Below are 24,451 nucleotides of genomic sequence, written 5' to 3' on the forward strand. Positions count from 1 at the left end.
TGGCAGCAGCGCTGGACGACCTCCACAAAAGGGGAAGTCACGCGGAGGTTCCTCCCCGATCTACAACAAATATACCCACAGTATCCGGTATGGCTTTGCCCTGGATTGTACAGCACGTATCTCCTAACAGGACATGGAGCGATCCGCCAGAAATTACACCTTCTCGGACTCGAAAACAACCCAATGTGTGCATGTGGCTCTGTGGAGACCTGGGGACACCAGATGTATGACTGCGAATTTTATGAAGATCTTCGTGTTGAATTAATCATCCAAGTGCGCCTTAATCGCAAAAACCGGGAACACTACTTACTGGAAGATGAAGCCTCATATATAGCGTTCACCAAGTTTGCCCAGAACCTGTATGCTAGACGCTTGACCATTCCTCTGCCTGCAAACTTCGAATAGATGTGTCAAACAATGCTTCTCAGAGACCCCCAACCAGATATCAGGTTTGACTGCTTGATCCTTCATGCAAGACAAAACTGGAACTCTTATGAGAAGTGAGAAAACCCCACTTCCCAGAACATTGACTACCGGACAGGACAACAGTCCCATGAATGACTCCCAACTGTGACATTTTGCACAACCTGTTCAGCCAAACCAACATTGGATCGCCTCTGCTGGGCCTCAAGTTTTTCTGGATGGTGCGGACCTGACCCTGCGGTCTGGTTTGCTCCCACCCATGCATACAGGCCACATTGGCAACCTGAGCCAGCTCTCTTGTCTGGCTCACTGTCTCACCTCTTCCTGGCAGGTGAGGAGGGAACAGTAAACTGTCCCCTCCCCACCCTGCCACCCTATTTCTTCCCTCTGGTGGGGCATGGGCATGTCCCACTGTAAACTGGAGTTGCCTTCCCTTCCGGCTCCATATTTCTGTCTATTTGCCCCCCAGTCTTCAGCCTTTACCCCACTCTATCTGATAGCAACGTGAACACGCCACACACAATCTAAAATCACCAATCTAAATTAATTTTGCCCAACATTTTGGACTTCTAGCGCTCCCCGCGACGCGTACGCGATTTTTTTTTTTTTTTAAGGTCCTAGCCACTGAAATCTTAGGAAATTAGGTGGCAGGACCTGCCAGAGTGAACTATATACTAGTGAGTACCTGATCTGCCTCCACGGGGTTAAAGTGGCACAACGTCGGGAATCAGTAGGGGTCTGGCGGCTAAATGACCAGATGAACAATGGTACAAGGCATCAAATATATACAAAGTTCATACACTTTTAAATCTCTGGCTTTTCTAGTCAACTGGTTCACCCACAATGTAAACTACGCGGAGATGGGGGAAACCCCTGGTGCGGTGCCGCTTGTCCCTAAACACACTTTACACTTTACCACTTTGCTTATTGGAGGCTTGAAGTGGTGGAACCCATGTTTAATCTCTAGAGCTAAGTTCCGGTCAACCCTTCCCTATCTCTTCCATCATGCAGTATGATTGATGACTTTTGAGGTTATTATGAACGTCGTGGCGAGATCCAATATTCCTTACATTTCGAGTTTACAGCTCTAAAATGGTGTTCGCAGGCCGGCCGCTAGTTAGTACACCGGACCGAACATATTGGTAACTCTCTAGGAGGCTTCTGGATCAGCTAGTGTATAACCTTGCTACCTCTACTCTGCTAGATAGTGACTGGAGGGAGTCCCAGTAGTGTGTATAGGGGAGCATTGTCGAGGCCACGTTATGTCAAGTATCTGCGTATATTCTTACCACGTGTACGCCATAGCCAAAAATTACATTACTTCATACAGCATGTCCCACCCACTTTTTCTTACTATTCAATACACCATGAATTGTCAAACTAATAGAGCAAGCTTATCTACGAAAAAATCTAAACCTCCCAAGGACTTCCTAATTCATTTCACAAATATACGTGGTCTCAATTCTAATCTCAACGATGTCCATTTGCACTTGCAGTAGGCCAAACCCCATGTACTTTTTCTGACAGAATCTCAGTTATCGGTTGATTCAACTACTGCTCATCTCAGATGCCCAAATTATTCGCTGTATGATTCCTTTCGCCTCAAAGGTGGTACTTATGCATATGTCCGTTCTGATATTCCCTGTCAGAGAATTGGCAATTTGGAATTTCCTCTCTTTGATCTTCTCTGGGTTAAAATCTCTCTACTTCATTGTGTCAAATTCATCTGTTGTCTCTACCGTTCTCCCAACTCCACTAATCACTTGAAGCTCTTTGACTTCCTCTCTTTGCAAATTGACTTTCTCCAGTCCAACTTTCATAACAGTGAGGTAATTTTCCTTGGTGATTTTAATGTTCACGACTCCAGCTGGCTTCGGTTTTCTAGTCACACCGAACCAGCAGGTCGAGATGCTGAGGCTTTTGCAAATACTAATGACCTAGCTCAGATTGTTCATTTACCTAAAGAACACCGGACAATCCTAATCATACAGCCAATACACTTGATCTTTTTCTCACAAACAACCCTTCTACGCACACGGTCTAAGTGAGAGGTCCTTTAGGCACTTCAGATCACAACTTGGTGATAGTCTCTTCTCCAATGGAACCTTTATCTCATGGCTATTCCCAACTTCGTGTTGTTTGGCATTACAAGAATGCAAAATGGGATGACCTGCGAGACTTCTTTTCTTCTTTTCCTTAGTCTGATTACTGTTTCAAAACTTCTGATGTCAACGTTTGCTCAGATCGTGTCAGTGAAATTATTCTTGCAGGAATGGAATCCTTTATTCCACACTCCACTTTAAAATCTCGTCCTTTATCTAAACCTTGGTTTTCCAATAAATGTGCTAAGGCTGTTCAAGAGAAGAATGTTGCATATCGTAATTGGCTTGTTTCTAATTCTTCAGTTTCATTTTCTGTCTACATCAAAGCTCGCAACAATTGTAAAGCAGTTATTAATCAGTCCAAATGAGAGTTTGAACAGGCTACGAGTAGAAAACTTGCTTCTTGCCCTAATGGTAGCCGACCATTCTGGTCTCTTGCCAAAGCTATTGGCCACAACTTTTACCCATCTCTGCTCCCACATCTATCCAAACCAGATGGTTCTGTTGTCACTTCAGCCAATGATAAAGTTGACCTGCTAACATCCCATTTTTCTTCCAACTCATGTATTAATGATCTTGTTAAACATCTCCCACCATTCCCAACACGCTCCATTCAATACCTCCTGTGGTCTTCCGTCAAAAGGATATCAGAAGGATATTGATGAATTCTGATGCTAAGAAAGCTCTAGGTTCTGATGGTATTTCTCCACTTGTTCTCAAAACCTGTGCTCCTCAACTTACTCCTTTTCTTTGCTGCCTTTTTTCACTTTCTTATTCCAAAGGTGTTTTCCTTCTGCTTGGAAATTTGCTCATATCCAGCCAGTTCCTAAAAAGGGTGACAAATCCCTCCCATCCAATTATCGTCCCATTGTAATTCCTTCTTCTCTTTCTAAAGTAATGGAGAAATCAATTAACAGCCAACTCTTAAACTGCCTAGAAACCGTCCGTCTGATCAACGATCGCCAGTATGGATTCCGTCAGTGTCGATTAACTGGTGGTATTCTGGCTTATGTTACCCATTAATGGACTAATTCAATGGAAAGGTTCGGTGAAACACAAGTAGTTGCTCTTGATATCTCAAAGGCTTTTGATCGTGTTTGGCCTAAAGGTCTTCTAAACAAGCTTCCATCTTAGGGTTTGTCAACTGTATTTGTAATTGGTTATCCAGTTTTCCCTCTGATCGCTCACTGAGGGTGATGGTAGATGGCTCTCTGTCTTCTAACTTCTACACTAATTCCGGTGTTCCCCAAGGTTCAGTTCTTGCCTCCACTATTTTCCTCTTGTATATTAATGACCTTCTTCCATTGACTGGAAATCCTATCCATAGTTTTGCCGATGATAGCACATTGCATTCCACTTTCCATTTTGAGAAACCTTGTCCTGCTCAATCAGCTTCAACTTCTCGAAAATCTGCTACCAATTCTTTAAATGCCAATCTTCAGGCAATTCTCCAGTGCAGCAAAGACAACTTAATTGATTTCAACCCTTCTAAAACTCAGTCTTGTCTTATATCTCCCAAAAAGGATTCTTCTGCTCCTATGCTTATCTTTAGTGACACTCCGATTTCTCGGCAAAATGATATATCTCTTTTGGGGATTACTCTGACTTCTAATCTCTCTTGGCACAAGCACATTACAAATATTGCTTCCTCTGCATCTAAAAAACTTGGTTTTCTCTTTCGCTCTCGGCGTTACTTTACTTCCAAACAGCTGCCCACTCTGTGTAAATCGCAAATCCGCCCTGTCATGGAATAATGTTCCCACATCTGGGGTGGTGCCCCCAAACCTCTTTCAAGCTTCATGATTCCCTTCAGAAGAGGGTAGTTAGGTTAATTAATGACTTATCTCTAATAGAGTCCCTCCACTCGCTTTCTCATAGACGTTTCTGCTGCTTGCCTCTTCTACAGATACTTCCATGGGAACTGTTCTTCTGAATTTGCTTCTATAATTCCCGCTCTCTCTTTCAAAACAGTCCGAACACGTGCCGCCACCAGCCAACATCCATTTACTGTCCAACTTCGGACCCACAGAACCAACTTTTCATCTTCCTCATTTATCTTTCAACTGCCATTTTCTGGAACAACCTTCCTGTATACGTATTTCCTGAAAATTACAATCTGCAAAAGTTCAAGTCCAATGTCAACAAATATCTTCTTTCGTCTTCTCAACCTCCAACCCAAGCACGGTACTAAGTACTATAGGTTCTAACACCTCTCGTGTTTGGGGTTCACATAAAAAAAAAAAAAAAAAAAAAAAAAACGTTTTGGTTATTATTTACAAACCATTTCCTAAATCAGTTAATTTTTATAATACTTGATATTTCAAAATACAGTAGCAATAATCTTGCGTACAATAATTTAATTGTAAGCCTAATTACACTTTGTTTCATATATACTGGGTATTCTCATGTATGTTTGATCATCCGAACTGTTTGGTTAACCGAATCAACCTTGGTCCCAATTAGTTTCGGATAATTAACGTTTTACTGTATTACATTAGGGTAATCCGGTAAGTTATTACATATACCAGCGGTTCCTAGAGTGTGCGCCGATTCAGTAAGCACGACCATTTAATCTTTAACCTATATTAAATGTATTTTATAAGGGTAAAATGACAGGTGCTTGGCACCTGTGATATAAAACAATATAGGGTTCCCATGGAGGGAACCCTATATTGTTTTGGTTTTTTAAATGGGTCCCATTTCTTAGAACAATACTGAGCAAGCGGTAAATGTAAACTTGCTTCGGAAATTTTATTTTAACACGGTTGAGTGTTACGCACAAATAGAGATTTGATGCACCAGTATATTTCCTGGAATTGCTTATATTTTCGGTCGAAAATCCCAAATTTATGCTAGATATTTAATCATTCAGTGTCTCGATGAAAATTAAATGCAAGAGTGAAGCAGACAGGGCGTGGTACGTTTGTTATCACACAGTACGGCGAACAGGTACGGAACTACTATTTTAGAGCTTGTCTGTATCAGGAGTAGTGTTGCCAACTCTTAATAATTTGTACTTCCCGCTAGCCGCATGCTCAAAATCCGCTATTTTAATACTTAATCCGGCAATTTTTTAAAGTTTAGTTTGGTTTAAATCCTATTAATGGGTGCCTTAAAAATTTTTAAAACCCCTACATTATGTCCAAACAAAAACTTCCAAATTGCATATCGAATGCAATTTATTCTGAAGAAGAAGACAAAAGTAACAACTACCATTTAACGGAGTTGAGTTTATGCAGTGGCAATACTGATCACGTGATTTCTTGGTTGGCGAAAAATCACATTCTGCAAAATACAGATTTTTGTGAATCTTGAAATGCGGCTTACAAAAAGTACATGTAAAACTAATAATAATGATAATAATATTATTAGCTATATGGTGCAAGGAAGCCTGAGGCTTATGCTGCACAAGCCAAAAAAATTCCCGAGTTACCTTAAGAGAGAGAGTCAAAAGGGAATCACCAGAGACAGGGAAGAATGATAATAGCCAGCTCAGGGCCCTGGGTGTGCCAAGCCCATACTCACCAGATGTGAGACCCTGGGGTTAAATATGTTTAAATGGGATTGTAAGAAACCTTGCCGTAAAAAAAAGTATTAGACATAAATCATTTTTTGATGATAGCAGATTATCGTTATCTCAAAATTTATTATTTCTATACTTCTGGCCCCAAGATTGCACTGCTCTTGATTTAAATATCAATAAAAACATACAAAGATCTGAGGGAGATCTGAATGATATCAATAATTGAAGATAGTTAACTAGGGGGGGGGGGAGGTTCAGAAAATTTCTCTCTCTTATAACATGAACATACTGAAATTGATTAATCAGCATTTTTCAAAAGAAATAGAGGACTACTAATAGAAACACAATGGGTTTTTGGTGCATTCGAAAGAATTACCAAATGATGTTTTTTTAGTTCCGGTAGAAAATAGAGATAAAACAACTCTATTATCAATTATAAGAGAGAGAATATTGCCAGGTACAAGAATAATGAGTGATGGATGGCCTGCATATAAAGATCTCTACTGAGACATTAATTACACCCATGATGAGGTTATTCGTCGCTATAATTTTGTTTTCCAGATGATTCAAGATCTCATACTCAAAATATTGAAAACATTTGGTTACATGCCAAAAGAAAATTAAAATACCAATTTGGAATACTAGAAGGTTATCTATATGAGTTTCTATTTAGAAGAAATTTTTCTAAAGAAAAATTATTTAATTACCTTATTTTAGAAATAAATAAATTAGAAAGGTATTTTTTTTTGTATTTTGAAAGTTTCAATTGAATTTTTGATTTTTCCTAATTTTTTATTTATTAAATTTTTTCTAACTTTTTTAAGCATATATTTTTTTATGGTACCCATTGTTTTTTATGGCTCACGGGAAAACCATTAATAGGATTTAGCCTTCATTTGTTTGTAGGGATTAAAAATATTATATTATATATATAAATAGTTATTTATTTTCTGTTGTTAACATAAAAAAAAAATCTAAAAATCTGTCGAAATTCAATACCTCATCATATGCTTCTTGTGTACCTATTTTGCGAAGTAGTTCTTCAGGTAAAACATAATTTTTACAGCACTTTTCAACTCTTTTCAGCCCGTCGTATCGTATCCATTTTTCGATTTGATTCAACAATTTAAATCTGTGACCAAACTGTTATGTCGTTTGTCCGCGAGTGTAACTACGTATGAAATTGATAGGTTCCCCTCAGGGAAATTACTGAAAAATATAAAACCGATTCTTCGCTTTATAAAAAAAATAAAAACTATGAAATAAGATATCCCTACTATGTATATCAATAAAACATTTCAATTATGAAATATTTATATTGTTAAATAAATATTTCTTAATTTAAATGTTACATTGCCAAAATATATAAAATGCTAAACATATTTAAAATTTTTACATTTATACTCTTCCTGCTAAAAAATACGGCTATTACATATTTTAATCCGCCAAACCTGAAGCAATTCCGCTAAAACTAGCGGGAAAACCGCTAAATTGGCTACACTGATCAGGAGTTGCCAGATGTTCCTAACGAATCTCTCAAATGCCAAAATATCCATATCATATACTCGCTCTTTCTTCCCGTGAATATAATGACTATATATACACGTACCTTGATCGAATAATAAGTAGCCAAGTCGCAGAAAAGGAAATTATTGATATGATTCCAGCGCGTTACTCTTCAAAAGCAAAAAAATTGACTTTAAAAAAATTCAAGCAGCATATATGATGTTAATAGACTTTAAAAATATTGATTTCAACCCGATTAACAATTACCCATTTGGGGAGTAGATACAATGGGTACGGGAAGTATTTAAGATAGTGAAATGAAATCTGTCGCAAAGATTCGGTATTATATAACGTTCTTGGTAAATATTTAGTTTATGGTGCACCCTTCAAAATGGCGGAGAGGAGAAGAGGGGGAAAGCAGTGATTAACGGATTGTGACTCCGCCCACTCACTGCGTTCCCGCAATTCTCTTCGGCCGACGGATGTCAAGTGACACGCGAATGGCACGTAACATCCTTCGACACGTGGCACTTGACAAATGCACGTTATTCGGGGACTGCAATATGTCACGAAACATCACAAAAGCGGAGCTGAAATGAAGAAGAAAACGAACAACGCCATTTTTTTAAAAAACAAGTAACAAAAATTCACACGACATGCAACCACTGCTTCTTCTCGCCCGTACTTTACTAGACTGTTTCGCGAGCATCAACAACGAGAATTGCTGATGCCAGTGAACAAATGCCTTTTTTTTTGTTTTAAGTTTTGGTGGGAGCTGCCGCCCCCTAACCTCCGCTTTTCCCCCCACAAAATCGGAGCTGAAATGAAGAAAAAGAAAAGGCTATACGGCAATTTTTAAAAAAAAAATTCGCACCATGTGCAACTCCTGATTCATCTCGTCCGTACATTACGAGACGGAGGATAGGGGATCCCGATCCCCTGCTTTTCTGCCCGAACATGAAAAAAAACAAGTAATTCACATATTATTTGTAACAAAAATTAACACCACGTTCAACACTGAAAAAAAAAAAAAAATTAACACCACGTGCAACACTGAAAATTGGTGATGCCCGTCAACAGAAATGCTAAAAGGACAGAAATCACTCACCTTACAATCGAATTATGTTCTAAACGATCCAACACTTTCGCACTAATATTTTGCAGGAATAAATCATCCAGTTGAAGAGCAAGAAGGCAAAGCAAAAAGTAAATCACAAGCAATAGAATAATCACTGATAACTACACGATTTCACGCTGAAAATTGCCAATGCCCGTCAACAGAAATGCTAAAACGACAGAAAACCACTCACTTCATAAATCGAATTATACCTTCTAAACAACCCAACATTTTCGAACTAATATTTCGCAGGAAAAAATCACCCAATACAACAGACATCCGTCTCAACCAGGGAAACCAAAAAGTAAGTCACTAACAATCGAATATGCAAATAGGGGGATTAATTTTTTTACCCCCATTACCCCCGTTTCTGTGGGGGCTTCTGCCCCCACACCCCCGATATAAGTATCATTCAGCCCTTTTGTTTTTAATTACGCATTGATAAAATTAAATAATTGGCTAATCAAATATTAACACCACGTACCATTTCTAACAGCGAAGTTCATAACATGAACATACTGAAACATGACACGGGTGACAAGCACGGCGTGGCACTCCTGCCAGATGCTTCCGTATGTTCATGAGATCACGTGACACTGGGCGGAGTCAGAACCCGTCAATCAGTGCTGTGTCGGCGAATATAGAGAGGGTGCACCATATACTAAATTTTAGCCAAGTTCGGTATTAATATAAACTAAGACAGTACCTCATGCACAAAACATTTCACATTGGCATTAGCCAACCTGCCTACAGTCACGTCACTGGCAAGTGACACTCTAGACCTTGTGGCAATTTCGAATGTATAGAATCTGCGAAAGAAACAGTTTCAGATTTCGCACAAGGGGGTGGGGGAATGGCAACTAACTGTTTAACCTTCCAAGGATGAAAATGAAAAATACGGTTCACCCTCTGTTTCTGAATGCGATGTGGAGGACAGGGGATCTAAATAATAATAAATACCGTTTATACTCGGCACTACTACCGCGTCCATAGCAATTTAAGCAACTTTCATTCAAACTGCACACGATCACAGGAGCGCCGCGGGATATTTTAAATTTTCGAGGGAAACACAGCGATACTCGACATTTGTCGGACGCCGCGCGAACTACTAGCTCGAGGTAGTTCACAGTTTCAACATTACTTATTAAGTTGTTATAGGCTTCCGTAGCCGAGTGGTCAGGAGTAGGAGTGCAGTAGCACACGCTCTTTGAGAAGACGGGGGTTCAAGCCCCTGAATACGGTCGATTTGCCAACCCGCACTGGACCAGCGTGGCAGATTATGGTCCGTTTCCGTCAGCATGAATTGTTGAGGAGGCTTCCATCCTGCAGTGGGTTGATAATGGCTGCACTTTACTTTATTAAGTTGTTTGGAACTAATTACTTAATAAACGGAGCTGTTTGGTATTTCTTTTGGCCCGGGGGGGAGGGGGCTCCGTGAAAAAAATGACTGAGACACTAAGGGCGCTGAAAAAGTTTGGGAACCTCTGAACTGGAGTATAAATTTACACGGTTCGAAATGGAAAATTATATGCAAAGGAACGCGTGTCAGGATATAGTGTAAGTGTAAGTGTAAGTGTGTGTTGTTGTCTTACGGCACCAGGGGTTTCCCCCATCTCCGCGTTGCTTTCATTGTGGTGAACCAGTTCACTGGGAAATGCCAGAGATTTAAAAGTGTGTGGGAATTGTTCATGTGTTGTGTTCTGTACCGTTGTTCATCTGGTCATTTAGCCGTTGGACCCCTATTGAGGCCAAACGTTGTCCCACTTACGCCCCGTGGAGGCAGACCAGGAACCCAGTAGCTGTAGATTCACTCTGGCAGGTCCTGCCGCTTAATTTCCTGGGATTTCGGCGGCTAGGACCTTAAAAAAAAAAAAAATAAATAAATAAATAAATAAATAAAATAAAATAAAATAAAATAAAAATAATAAATAATAATAATAATAAAAAAAAACAAATAAAAAAAAAATATATATAAGTAAATAAAAATCTGCGCTGGGGTAATGTCGCTTTGGTTTGCTAGGCCGAGTTTTGGGTGTAAGGTAATTTTATCATATTAAGTTTTTGACGTGTGGGCTTTCGCTATGATGAAGGTAGAGAGGGGAGGGAGACCGAAGATTGGGGGGAAAAGACAGAAATATGGAGCCAATAGAGTAGATAGCCCCAGTTTTCAGTGGGGCATGCCCATGCCCCACCAGAGTAGAAGTTTGGGGGTGGAGGAGAAGGAACAAAAAATGTCCCCTCCCCCCAAGGAAGTGGAATAATAGGTGAAGAGGGCGAGGGTGTCCTCTTCAGATCGCCATCAAGCTGTTTGCAACTGTGCTGCGTTTAGTCTGTTCTCTACTGTCTGTGCTGCATTCCCCCGTCCTTGCTTTTCTCTTCCGTGTGATCAGCACTCTTCTTGTCCAAGTACTGGTCCTCTGCAGGGTTTCAGTTTTTTTTGTCACATTTGGCGCCGATTTTTGTCAATCTCTGTGTACGTTGCTGTAGATAGCTATTAGTGTTTTTCTCCTGGTGAATAAGTCTTGCGCATACTGGGAGAGTGCCCTATATTCATCCTCAGTGTCCAGGAAGTGGTGCTCCAGTCCTTTTGGGAAGTATCTTAACCTTGTTATTAGCAGCCCTCTCAGGTCTTCATAGTATTGACAATCATAGACTATGTGGCTCCAGCTTTCACTTTCCCCACATATGCAGTTGGGGTCCTCAACGAGTCGGAAGCCAAACAGCTTCTCCTTGTAGGGTCCGTGTCCGGTTAATAGTGTTGTCATATGGTACCCTGGGAAGTACCACGGTGGCTGCTTTGGGTATATTTTCTGGAGGTCTGGTAGAAATCTTTTTGTTACTTCGCCTTTTGTAGTCTCTGTCCATCTTCTCTGCCAAAGATCTAGTAGGTGGGTCTGTAGCCTATTTTTTTCGTGTTTTAGGTTGCCCGCCGGGTCTGTCGTGTATCCTTGGTGGGTAGCGGCCACACCCCTGGCCAGCAAAAACAGTAGCCCCGCCTGAACTGCCTCCAGGTCCAGAGGGAGCGCTCCAGCAAGTACCTGCAAAGCTGGGGTATTTACCGTGCTGCAGGCGCGCGTTGTTGATAGCAGTATGGTCCTTTGGGTCATTTCTAGTGTTCTTTTGTTGACTACCAGTGTCGTTTTTGGATACCACACCGCTGCAGCATAGGTGATTGCAGGCAGGAAGGTTGTTTTATAGTAAAGCATCAGTGCTTTTTTCTTGAGTCCCCAATCTTTCCTTGTGATTCTGGTTACTAGTCCAGAGTATCCTCTGATTTTTCTTCTGATGTATTTCAGATGCGGCTGGAACGTCAAGTTTTTATCTAGGATAACGCCCAGATACTTCAGTTGGCTCACAAATTTGATTGTTACATTGTTGATTTTAATTTGCGGGGGTCGTTGTAGTTGCAGAGTCCCCTTTAGTAGGATCGATGAGGTTTGTCTGACGATATTTTCAGCTGGTTCTTTGATGCCCATTGCTGCAGCCGCTGCAGTGCCTGATTTGCCAGCGTCTCCAATTGGGCCCTGGAGTCCGCCTCCACCGTCAATGTCAAGTCGTCCGCGAAGGCGTGTACTGCCACAGAACCCAGGTCCGTAGTCAGGAATTCATCGAGGACCATTGTCCACAGAAGCGGCCCAAGCACCGACCCCTGCGGACATCCTCTGTGCACCTCTCTTGTTATTTTTTGATAGTGTACATTGATTTCCACTCTTCTTTGTGTTAAATAGCTTTTGATTACTTTGTAGAGGTTAAGAGGCACCTCAGCCTCCCTCAACCTTGCCAGGACGCTTGGCCACCAAAGTGAATCAAACGCCCCAGCAAAGTCAACAGAGATGAGCAGCAGATACTTTCGTCTACAATCCTGGAAAATCCTTAGCAAGTTTCCCAGTGCGTCCACGGTTGAGGATCCTGGTCTGAAGCTATACTGATTTCTGGCATGTAGGCCTGCCGCTTCATAGTGTTTTATAACTCTCACATGGAGAATCTTTCAAACAATTTGCTTGCCACTGGGAGCAGTGCGATGGGTCGATATGAATCCGGAAATTCTGGATTTTTGGTAGGATTTTTCAGTATTAGTTTTAAATTTGCTGTTTTCCATGCAGTTGGGAAATGTCCTGTTTCCAAGCATCTATTGTATAGTGTTAGGAGTAGGTGCGGATTGTATTCCACGGTTTTCTTGAGTATTTCAGGCTCAATAAGATCGAGGCCCGGGCATTTTCTATTTCTGACCCTACTAGCGGCCACGCTGAGTTCATCCAGGGTGAAGGGAGGCTCAATCGCCTGGTTTCTGTAGTTATCGTTTCTGTCGCATGTCTGTTTCTGACCTGGCATAGTTAACATATTTGGTTTTTGATATATTCTGTCGAGTATGTTATTCATCGACTGCTCCCAGGTTGTGGTGAGATCTCCGCCGAGTCCTAGTGGTAGAAATCACCTCCCCCCCTAGGCAGTCTATTGGTTGTTACTTTGTAGACAATGCCCCAGGGGTCATTGTTCCCTGCTGTGGAGACCAAGGACTCCCAAGAGCGTCTTTTACTTGTCTTTATGGCGTCAGTGTACCGGTTTCTTATTTGTCTATATATTTGCCTCAGGGCTTCAACCTCATTTGCTGGCCATGTTCTTCGGGCCTCCTGGAAGTCCTTCCTACTCTTGTTCATTTGTCGCCGGAGCATGGCAATGTCCCGGGTCCACCAGGGGACTGCGCCCAGTCGGGGATGTTTCTTCCTGATAGTTTGGTTGCTGATATCTATCATCAATTTAGTAATTGCCTTCTGCAGTTCGTTCGGATTATTCTGTGGATCTAGGGACGGAGGTTTGTTGTTAACCGCTGTAGTTAGTAGCTCTTTGTATTGGGGCCAATCTGCCTTAGCAACTGCGTATCTGTGGGGTGTTTGTATATTTGCTGTTGTTCTTGGCAGCGTTCTTGTTACTTTGCAGGTGATGACTCGATGGTCCGAGGTGGTCCAAGCGTCTTCCACCCTCCAGTCGGTCACGTGGTTCGCCAGGTTCCTAGTTGCTAGGGTGATATCGATGGTGGCCTCCCAGAGGGTGTTGCAGAATGTTTGCAGATGGTGCGGTTGGTTCAGTACAACAAATTGTGATCCTATCAGATAGTTTTCGAGTTGCTGCCCATTTGTTGTTCCTCTTCTGTCGGCAGTAACGCTGTGCCATAGTGGAGAGCGACAGTTTACATCCGCTCCTATAATTATTTTTTCATTCGGCAGAGTGTTTTTGAGACTGCGCAGGTAGTTGATTGTGGTCTCAATTTCCTGTCCTGGCCTGCTGTAAAGGGCCACTACATATAGGGAGCCTAGTGCTGTAATGAGCTGGGCACAGGCAGCAGGTCGTGCACAGTTGAGTTACTTTTGTTGCAGTGATTTTGGTGTTCCTGACAAGGACCGTTGCCCATGGGGTGTCCTCCTCCGTGTGGACGGCCTTATATTGCAGTGGATACCCCACCACCCGCTTTGCGTGAACGTATGGCTCCTGCAATATGATTATGTCGGTGTCTTCCTCATCGGCCCTGACCCGGATTTGGTCTGCCACTGTTTTGGCTCGTTGCGCGTTAGTCTGGATTATCTTAATCATTGCTATATTATACTTTTTATTTCTTGTCCCCATAATCGATTCTATTTTGGTATATGCTTTTGGCTTTAAGGTAGACTGGGCACTTCGGGTCCTTGATTGAATGCGCGTGTTCTATTTTCATTGCCTTACAGTTTGCGCAGGTGGCTTCCTTGTCTTTGTGTGGACAGTCTTTAAAGGCGTGTCCCTTCTCTGTGCAGTGTCCACAAGTTGGAACTGTCTGGGTGCAGACATGCGTAGTGTGTCCGAACTTGCAGCATCTAAAGCATTTCGGAACCACCACTCGCTCCCGGAATCGGTAGCTTCCCCACTCAATATATACCCTTGTTCTGTCCTTTAAGACTTGCCATGCTTCCGGTATAAGCTCCACACTCCAGTTGTTGTTTATTCCTCCTCTCGCCTTTATATGAAACTTTGTGGTTATTACTTCGTGTGTTTCTTTGTCTGGTATTTCCTTTTGCAGATCCTGAGGTAGAGCTCTTCGGCCAGCTGGGCTGCTGTGACTTCTGGATTGACGTCATAGATTATTATTGACGGTCCCTTCCTTTTGGGCGGCTGAGCCGTTAATCCGAGAGCGTCTATTTTGGGGTTTTCTATGATACTTTGTATTTCTTGTCTAGTTTCGGTTTCAATTACTAGTCCTACATCTCTCATTTTCCGTATTCCTTTTATTCTTGTATTTTTAAGGTCCTCCCTCATATTACTAATTACTTTTGTTTTTAATTCCTCACTAGAGGGGATCTTGCCAGTCTTCTTTGGTCGGAGTATCACCAGGTTTGGTGTTGGCAACAGTGTTTTCCTCTTCTGGTGCGTCTCTGCGGTTGGTTGGGTTTCCATTGCTATTGGGATCCTCAGCGTTTCCGAGTATGTCGGGACGCGCTGTGGCGTTTGTTTTGCCCCGTATTCTTTATATGCTTGTAGCCGTGGTGTAGGAAGAATTGGTAGAGTGTCCAGCACCTTCTCAAGGATGGAGGTTCTTGTCTTAAGTTCCTCGTTAGTGGTTTTTAGTTTCTCGCTGTCGATAAGGAGGGCAGTGGTAATAGATTCAAGGGTGGCCCAGAGTTCTTGAACATAACTTGCCGCTTGTCTGTTGAATCGACTATTATCTTGATTAAGAAAGGTCACAAGATTCCTATGTAAAGCAGATATTATTTGATAGGTTGGAGATAAGAGAATAGATGTTAATGCGTACAGGTGACATTATCGGTGCGTGCGACGAACTTTCGCCATAAGGTAGTTCCCAGAATAGAGTGCGCCGACACTCGGTTCCTGTCAGGTATATAAATCGGCACAGTCGAAAATTCCAATCCGGCACTTTGGGAACTGATTCTTGTCGGATCTTGGAATCTTCCGATTTCGTGTGGTCATATGATATCCATATTTTTTAGGGGGGAAGCCACGAAAATTACTGCATTTCTATAGCGTAACTTACTGTATAAATACCTTTATTTTCAGGAGAACGGAGAAAATTTCCTGTTTTATCTTCCTTTATTATACTCTGGAACATGGGTGCACCTCAGTACTTCAGCGAGAAAGAGAGGAAGACGGCAGTGATTTGCCGGTCAAGCAACCTTCCACTCATTGCTTTTCCCCTCACTCGCACATTACCAGTGGATGTTACGATAGGAAGACGGCAGTGATTTGCCGGTCAAGCAACCTTCCACTCATTGCTTTCCCCCTCACTCGCACATTACTAGTGGATGTTACGATAGAAGAAAAAGTGGTCATAAAACTTTTCGCCACAATTATGAGAGCATCCTTGTAATCAGAGGAGGTCCCTATAGGCTGAAGATGTGCAAATATCCCTATTCACAAAGTAGAGATCAAAGGGTGAGTTGAATAACTCCAGACCTGTAAGCTTAACTTCTGTTCAGGCGATAAGAATGATGTTACCGATTAAAAAAAAAAAAAGAAAAGTAGTGCAGGACCATTTAGACATGAATACTGTTATCAGCAGTCACGTCATTTGAAAGAGCTATCTCGACTAATCTGATTGGATATTATGACCAAGTAGCAACGAAGGAAAAGGATGCAGAAAAAATTTTTTTGGTTATTGGAAAGAACTAGACAAATTATTAGAGGGGTTGGACATATGATATGGGAAAAGAGGTTTTTTTTTTTTTTTTTGGGCTAATGCAGTTATCAGCTTTCTTGAATTATTTGCTACCACTACTAAATACCCCGATACTAAATATTTATGATTTCTTGAATTATTTGCTACTCCTGCTAAATACCGCAATATTCTAAATATTTATGATTTACAAGCAACGGCTAAATTGCTGATTCGTTGAGGTCACTGTGATCGCTGTGTTATTACGTAGCTTACGGGTGGGAGTGTTGCGTAATATTGTTTATAGAGTGGTTCAGTTGTATAAGTTTTTATGGTTACACGTGGTGAATTAGTTAACTATGACGATGTATAATATTACTATGATTTTTGATCCTTGATTGAATTATATTGTCTTCTATCGATAATATATAAAGTGGTAATTTTTTGCAGTCATACTTGTATAGAACAAATGGGTACTTTTAGTGTAACTTTTGTTGTTGTGGGAGGTGGAATTGGCGGAGTTTCTTGCTGTGAACAGGTAATTGTCTTTTATTCATGTTTTTAACAACTACCGTGAGGAATTAAGGTTTGAAAATGGCAGAAAGGTTATCAAATTGTAGCAAGATACTTAATGATTTTGTAATAACTGAGAGCAAAGTGGAAGAGAAATTGTTGAAGTTAAACGTAAGAAAAGCACCTGGGGCGGATGGGATCTATCCAGTTATATTAAAGGAGGCGGCAAAGCAACTAAGCAAACCCTTAGCCATAATTATGAGAGCATCCTTGGACTCAGGGGAGGTTCCCACGTACTGAGATGTGCAAATGTATCCCCAATTCACAAAAGGAGATCGAAGGGTGACACGAGTAATTACAGACCAGCTTAACTTCTGTTCGAAGACATGATCGAAGGCCTTTGAGATGTCAAGAGTAACTGCTTGTGTTTCACCAAACTTTTCCATTGAATTTGTCCATAAATGGGTAACATAAGCCAGAATATCACCAGTGGATTGCCATTGTTGGAATCCACACTGGCGATCATTGATCAGAAGGAAAAATTCTGGGTAGTTTAAGAGTTGGCAGTTAATTGATTTCTCCATTACTTTAGAAAGAGTAGAAGTAATTTCAATAGGACAATAAGTGGATGGAGGGATTTGTCACCCTTTTTAGGAACTGGCTGAATATGAGCGAATTTCCAAGCAGAAGGAAAAATACCTTTGGAGTAAGAAAGTGAAAAAAAGCGACAAAGAACAGGAGTAAGTTCAGGAACACAGGTTTTGAGAACAAGTGGAGAAATACCATCAGGACCTGGAGCTTTCTGAGCATCAAGTTTCGTCAAAATCCTTTTGACGAAAGACCACAGGAGGCATTGAATGGAGCATGTTGGGAGGTTTTTTTTTATGAAGATCATTAATACATGAGTTGGAACTAAAATGGGGATGCTAGCAGGTCAGCTTTATCCTTGGCCTGAAGAGACAATGGAACCATGTGGTTTTGACAGAGGTAGGAGCAAAGCTATTGGCCCTAAAAGTTGTGGCTAATAGCTTTCTCAAGAGACCAGAATTCTCAGCCACCATTAGGGCAAGAAGCAAGTTTTTCTACTCTTAGTCTATTCAAAATCTAGTTTGGACTGATTAATAACTGCTTTCCAATTGTTGAGCTTTGGTGTAGGCAGAAAGTGAAACTGAAGAATTGGAAACAAGCCAATTACGATATGCAACATTCTTTTCTTGAATAGCCTTGGCACATTTATTGGAAAACCAAGGTTTAGATAAAGGACGAGATTTTAAATTGGAGTGGGAATAAAGGATTCCATTTCTACAAGAATAATTTCACTGACATGATATGAGCAAACATTGATATCAGTAGTTTTGAAACAGTAATCCGACCAAGGAAAAGAAATCTGTCAGGTCATCCCATTTTGCATTCATGTAATGCCAAACAACACAAGGTTCAGAATAGCCATGAGATAAAGGTTCCATTGGAGAAGAGACAATCGCCAAGTTGTGATCTGAGGTGCTTAAAAGACCACTCACTTTGACTGTGTACTTAGAAGGGTTGTTTGTGAGAAAAACATCAACCATGTTGGCTTAATGGTTAGGATTGTCCGGTATTCTGGTAGGTAAATGAACATTCTGTGCGAGGTCATTAGTAATTTCAAAACCTCAGCAGCTCGACCAGCTGGGTCTATGTGTCTAGAGAATGGAAACCAGCTGGAGTTATGAACATTAAAATCACCAAAGAAAAATTATCTCACTTAAAAAAAATTGGACTGGAAAGTCAAGTGCAGAGAGAGGAAGTCAAAGAGCTCCAAGTGATTAGTGGAGTTGGGAGAATGGTAGAGACAACAGATGACACAATGAGGTAGGGATATTTTAAGCCAGAAAGAGGAGATTCCAAATTACCAAGTCTCTGACAGGGAATATCAGAATGGACATATGCACAAGTACCTTTGAGGCGAAAGGAATCATACAGCGAATAATTTGGGCAACTGAGATGAGCAGTGGTTTAACTAACTGAGATTCATGGGGCTTAGCAGACTGCAGTGGAAATGGAATTGAGATTAGAATTGAGACCACGTATATTTGTGAAATGGACTAGGAAGTGTTTGAGAGCTTTAGATCTTTTCGCAGATTAGCTTACTCTATTAGTTTGACAAATTGCAGTGTATTCAATAGTAAGAAAAGTGGGGTGGACATGCTGTATAAAGTAATGAAATTTTTGGACATGGCAAGAATATACCCAGATCCTTGACATAACGTGGCCTCCACAATACCACCTGCATACACACTACTCGGACTCCCTCCGGTCACTATCTGGCAGAGTAGAGGTAGCAAGATTATACACTAGATGATCTGGAAGCCTCCTAAAGAGTTACCAATAGGTTCGGTCTGGTGTGCTAACCCCATTTTAAAGCTGTACCCTTGAAATATAAGGAAGTTTGAATCTTGCCATGATGTCCATCATAACCTCAAAAGACATCAGTCATACTGCAAGATGGAAGAGATGGCGAAGGTTTGACCGAAACTTGGCTCTGGGGATTAAACATTTGCACCACTTCAAGCTTCCAATAAGCAAAGTGGTGGTATTGCACTGGTTGATGAGGGTCATCTACCACCTAGTTATTGCCTGGTAACACAGAGGGGCAGCATTCCTCCATGTAGTGTGGGCACCACACCTGAACCCCCTGCTTATGTTGGTTCACACTTAGGTGGTCACTCAGTTTGCTTGTGTATGTGGGTTCCACCCAGGATTACTAACAGTTCCACCATCGTGAAGGTGCAAGCAGAGGACTTGGCTGTCAGAGACCGACGGACTTCGCTGAAATTGGATCCACTTGACTTGAGTTTCACTCACATGTCAGTTCCATCAGTGTTTTAGACTCCAGGTAACAAATACAGCTTGTGTTGCATATCTGAAAGAATGTCTGCAACAATCTCAGAGATATATATATCTCTTAGTGATATTTCACATAATTCGGACCTGGTGCTAGGCAGAGGTGTTGCTAAATTTTAATGTAATTGGCTTATTCTAAAACATTTTTTCGTTATTTGATATTGTATTTTTTGGCTCTTTCTAAATTACTTTAGGAGCATTTTCTTCTGCAATACTCTCATCCTGATCCTTCCCCCCCCCCCCATTTTGTTTTATGTTTGGTTTATTTTTGCTCTATTGGTTTCCATGCTACTTGCATTTTTTATTTTTATTCTCTTTTATTTATATTTATATATACATGCATATATATTCACAAGCAATACCACATTCATGAGTCTTGCATAACAATACATGCAAAGTATGCACTGACTGTCTGAAGCTAACAGTACTGCATTGAAACTACACTTAATCTATGAATTCCTTTTTTATATATAGATTGTATGGAAAAAGGAAATAATTGGATTTCTAGTTTTTTTTTATTTTTTTTTTTATTTTAATAAAATTTGGGATGGCTTAACAAAACTTTATAAAATATCATGAAAATCCACCCACCAAGAATAAAGTTATTACATGTGGATAGAAGTGATTACAATAGGCCCTTTTGCATATACAGGGTGTCTCAAAAATACACGGCATAACTTCAGGAATGAATTCCTCATATGTAGACAATAAAAATATTTTATATCAACATAGTTCCGGAAATGCTTGGTTTCCGCGTTTTGAAGGTCTGTCTATGACACTTAACTGTTCACATCACCTTATAGTAATTGTTCAAAATGTCCACTTTCTGCCTGAATACAGGCCTCACATCGACGTCTCATTGACTCGCGAAGCCGATGCCAAATTCCTGGCATGTTTCGTATTGTCTCACAACCTGCCACAATTCGATTGCGGAAAGTTTCCACATCAGCTACAGTTGGTATTCTCGCAACACTCTGCAAATAGTTGAACATTGAACAGCCAGTTGAATTGCTATTCTGCGTGTGCTGATTCCAGGAGTGGCATGCACAACATCCAAAATCTCCTCCTCTACTTCAGGAGTCGTAGATCTTGGTTGTCCTCTGTCAGCAGCATGAGGTGTCAAGGTCCCATGTTCACAAAGGCGGCGATGGATACCTTCAAACGTTTTCCTGTCCGGGCATCTTCGAACTGTTCACATCACCTTATAGTAATTGTTCAAACTGTCCACCTTCTGCCTGAATACAGGCCTCACATCGATGTCTCATGGACTCGCGAAGACGATGCCAAATTCCTGGCATGTTTCGTATTGTCTCACAATCTGCCACAATTCGATTACGGAGAGTTTCCACATCAACTACCGGAGTCGAGTACACCAATGGCTTTAAATGGCCCCACAAGAAATCTAGTGGGTTTAAATCAGTGAGCGTGGAGGCCAGGCAGTTGGTCCACCTTTCTACTTCAGGAGTCGTAGATCTTGGTCATCCTCTGTCTGCAGCACGAGGCGTAAAGGTCCCATGTTCACAAAGGTGGTGATGGATAACGTCAAACGTTTTCCTGTCTGGACATCTTCGTTCTAGGAACCTTTCGTGGTACAAACGATGAGCCTCCAGAGCATTGCCATCCGCCAAACCGTACATAAAGTGCATAACCGCTTCCTCCTGATTTGAGTACGTGGTCAGAATGGAAAACCACCAGATTCTGTCAGTACCTTGTGATGAAGGACCTGCAGGAGATAAGACATTCTGGTTAATAACTTGGGAACCAAGCATTTCCGGAACTATGTTGATATAAAATACTTTTATTGTCTGCATACGAGGAACTCATTCCTGAAGTTTTGCCATGTATTTTTGAGACACCCTGTATATGCAAAGTGCCTAAAAAAAGCTGACAATCGCAGTGCAGTAGTCTTTTGTAACCGCACGGAATGTACATATTCAGACCTAGAATATGACACAAGTATTTGCAGTGGAACGAAACTGGTTGTGCAGAAGAAAGTCTTAAAATATTTCTGAATTCATTTGTCTGAAGTAAGGCAATTTTTTCGACATTATCAAATGATAATGCTGAAAAACTAGATAGAAATTCTCATTAAAATTTTATTATTTCTTTTGCTTTAGTCCATAAAGGATTAAAACATTGTTTTTTTTTTTTTTTTAATTCCAGGAAAGGTTGTAATGTAGAAATTGCTGAGGAAAATATAAAATTCCACTCCTAAAAATGGCTAAATTTTATCTACAGAAGAGTCATTTAAGGTGCTTTTGTAAGTGGACCCATCTAAGGTGCTCTTAGATGGGTCTTCTGTAAAGATGAAGATAGAATTTGAAATACTGTAAAGAGATAAATACTGATATCACAATCAGTGCTGACTGGATTATGCATTGGAATTTTCAGTTCATGTAAGAATGCAGATAGCAGAATCTACATCGACAGGAAGTCGATGGACTCTTGTCAATGATTTATTGAACCTTTGAAACTAAAGACCAGGATATCATTATTACTCTATACGGGGTGATTCAGAATATCATGCCATGCCATAAATTCTACAACAGATTACTGATAATAAAAACAAATTGAAAATATTCTGAAGAGAGTATTTTGAAAATGGTATGCAGTTTTGTAGAGTAATGTTCAAGTTTTTTGGTATGTCCTTTCTGATATCAGAGAACACTATGATCACATTTTGTTCAGATCAGTGCAAATTCAGAAAATGAAATTTGCTAAAAAAAAAAAAAAAAAAAATCTTGAAATGCCTATTAGTTTACCACTTTTATTCTTTAACACGGTGGTGGTGTAAGCCTGAGCCAAAACTCATGCTGTGTGATTGTTATTCACAATGGAGTTCAGTGCAATTCAAAGCAACTCATGCAATTATTATTCACAATGGAATTCAGCAGGAAACATGAAACAGGATGAATTAAGGTGTCACCTTAATTCATCCTGTTTCAAATTGTATGAATTATGGCAACAGCTGAATCCTTACCCTTAATTCCAAATTTTTTTTTACCTAGTAAACACTCATTTTTAATTTGGTACCCATGCTCTGTTTTGTCTGCGTATTGTCACTAGAACTCGCCCTATCTGATGGGACAAGTAAGTTCTGAAACAGGCTGTTATAGCATTGTCTCACCTTTTAAACATGGTTAATGAACTTTGGTAGTCATTTATTTGAAAATAGTGCAGTGTACCAGGGTAACTGTAAAGATAATTGAGAGCAATGTTTGCATTTGTTCTGTTGCATTAAGACCATTGCATTCATTAAGTTGTTTAAATCCTGCTGACTATAATAAAAAAAAAAACTTGCAAGGGCAAGTCCATTAAGCTTCTTATAATTATTTCCTCAAAGTTTTCACCATGATGCAACTCAAGTTAATGAAATACTGAGCATATCGAACCTGAAAATACAGTTTACCTGCTGAATGTTTCATTTTATATATGAAAAAAAAGAATAAACCTGTTCCATTGTCTTCTGATATTTAAAATACTGTTTTTTTTTTTTAGTTTGTAATATAATACAAAGCATAGCTAAACATAAAAAAAAAATAAACAAATATTATGCTTATATAAAACAATATAAAGTTTTATTGTATGTGTGTGTGTGTGTGTGTGAGAGTATTATGTTTTGAGTAACTTGTTCTTGAGTTTTTCATTCCATTTCTCTCTTTCGGCACATGTGAGAACGTCATATGAATTGAATTTAACAGCCTTACAGAACAGCTGTATCCATTTTAAGAAGCATGAAATTAGTACCAACTCAATAAAATTACAAGTTTTTAAAAATGGCATGTGGGCATTAAATGCTTTATTTTAGGCTCATTATTTTGTATTAAGATACTAAGTTCATAAATATTTTTTATATTTTATTAAGCGTGCAAATAATTATAAATGTTTTGATAAAGATAAATGTTTTTATTATAGTTATCTGCTGAGTGCCCATTAGAAGAAATCTGGCTTATTTCAGCATCACCCTTTGTTAAAGCAGCAACCAATATTAAGCAGGTAATCAAACTAATCCAGTGAGAAACTGTTGATTAAAATATTTGAGCTTTATACAGCATCCTTTATTATAATCAGCTTTCCAAATAATTTTTTTTTTTGGGAAGAGAGGAGAGAGTAATTTTGGAAATCTAAAGTCACCAAAAAAGTTGTCAATCCCTTACCTTATATATTTATATTCTGAAGAAATTTACTCTTTTGTTTATGTTAATTTTAACCACACTGATCAAAGACTATCTTTTAAACTGTTGTGATCAAAATAAACACTACTCTTTTCTGAAACAAAAACAAGATTGTTTATTCTTCATAAATTTATTTATACGCAGTATATAACAAATAACATTTATTGAGTATATAACACAGTAAATATTTTAATACAAGTTTGATGATAGTTGTTCCTGGAATTTAACTTTAAATTTGTTTCCTTATAATACAAATACTTACAGTACGTTATTATACAAAAGTAAGAAATGGTTAATAAGCTGAGTTGTAAGAACTATTCTTACACTTATTTTTAGGAATTTATAAATTATCAAATTTTAATAAATAACTAAGTTAAAAACAGTCAAGCATTCAGCAGAATTGCTGGTCTGTTTACACTTCGAAAGTGAGAGATTAGCGTAGCAGCAGGAGGGACGCTGACCAGACTGTGATACAATGGGTAGGCCAGTTTGACACAGTTCGTGTCAAACTGGCACGAACTGTGTCAAAGGGTGTGCACGAACACCCACACTCCTAAAGTGGTTCGGTACTCCATC

General features: G+C 40.0%; 2 protein-coding genes across 3 annotated transcripts in view; both read left to right on the forward strand.

Moving 5' to 3' along the window:
• LOC150076316 (uncharacterized) overlaps window positions 1-15,897 on the forward strand; it is a 33,011-nt gene extending 17,114 nt beyond the window's left edge. The window contains exon 4 of the mRNA XM_090387320.1: window positions 15,713-15,897. Coding sequence (XP_090243446.1) covers window positions 15,713-15,897 — 185 coding nt within the window. The remainder of the gene's footprint in view (window positions 1-15,712) is intronic.
• Window positions 15,898-16,657: 760 nt separating this feature from the next.
• Pyroxd1 (pyridine nucleotide-disulfide oxidoreductase domain 1) overlaps window positions 16,658-24,451 on the forward strand; it is a 143,968-nt gene continuing 136,174 nt past the window's right edge. Inside the window, exons 1-2 of one of the 2 annotated variants that reach the window (XM_090387499.1) lie at window positions 16,658-16,845; window positions 23,616-23,696. In XM_090387499.1, the coding sequence (XP_090243625.1) occupies window positions 16,777-16,845; window positions 23,616-23,696 (150 nt within the window). In that variant the 5' untranslated portion in view covers window positions 16,658-16,776. Of the gene's footprint in view, window positions 16,846-19,597; window positions 19,693-23,615; window positions 23,697-24,451 lie in introns of those variants that run through there. The other variant, XM_090387500.1, reaches the window with a different exon arrangement.

The sequence above is a fragment of the Mastigoproctus giganteus genome, chromosome 13 (assembly GCF_048544385.1).
Source record: "Mastigoproctus giganteus isolate SK-2022 chromosome 13, ASM4854438v1, whole genome shotgun sequence".
Lineage (NCBI taxonomy): Eukaryota > Metazoa > Arthropoda > Arachnida > Uropygi > Thelyphonidae > Mastigoproctus > Mastigoproctus giganteus.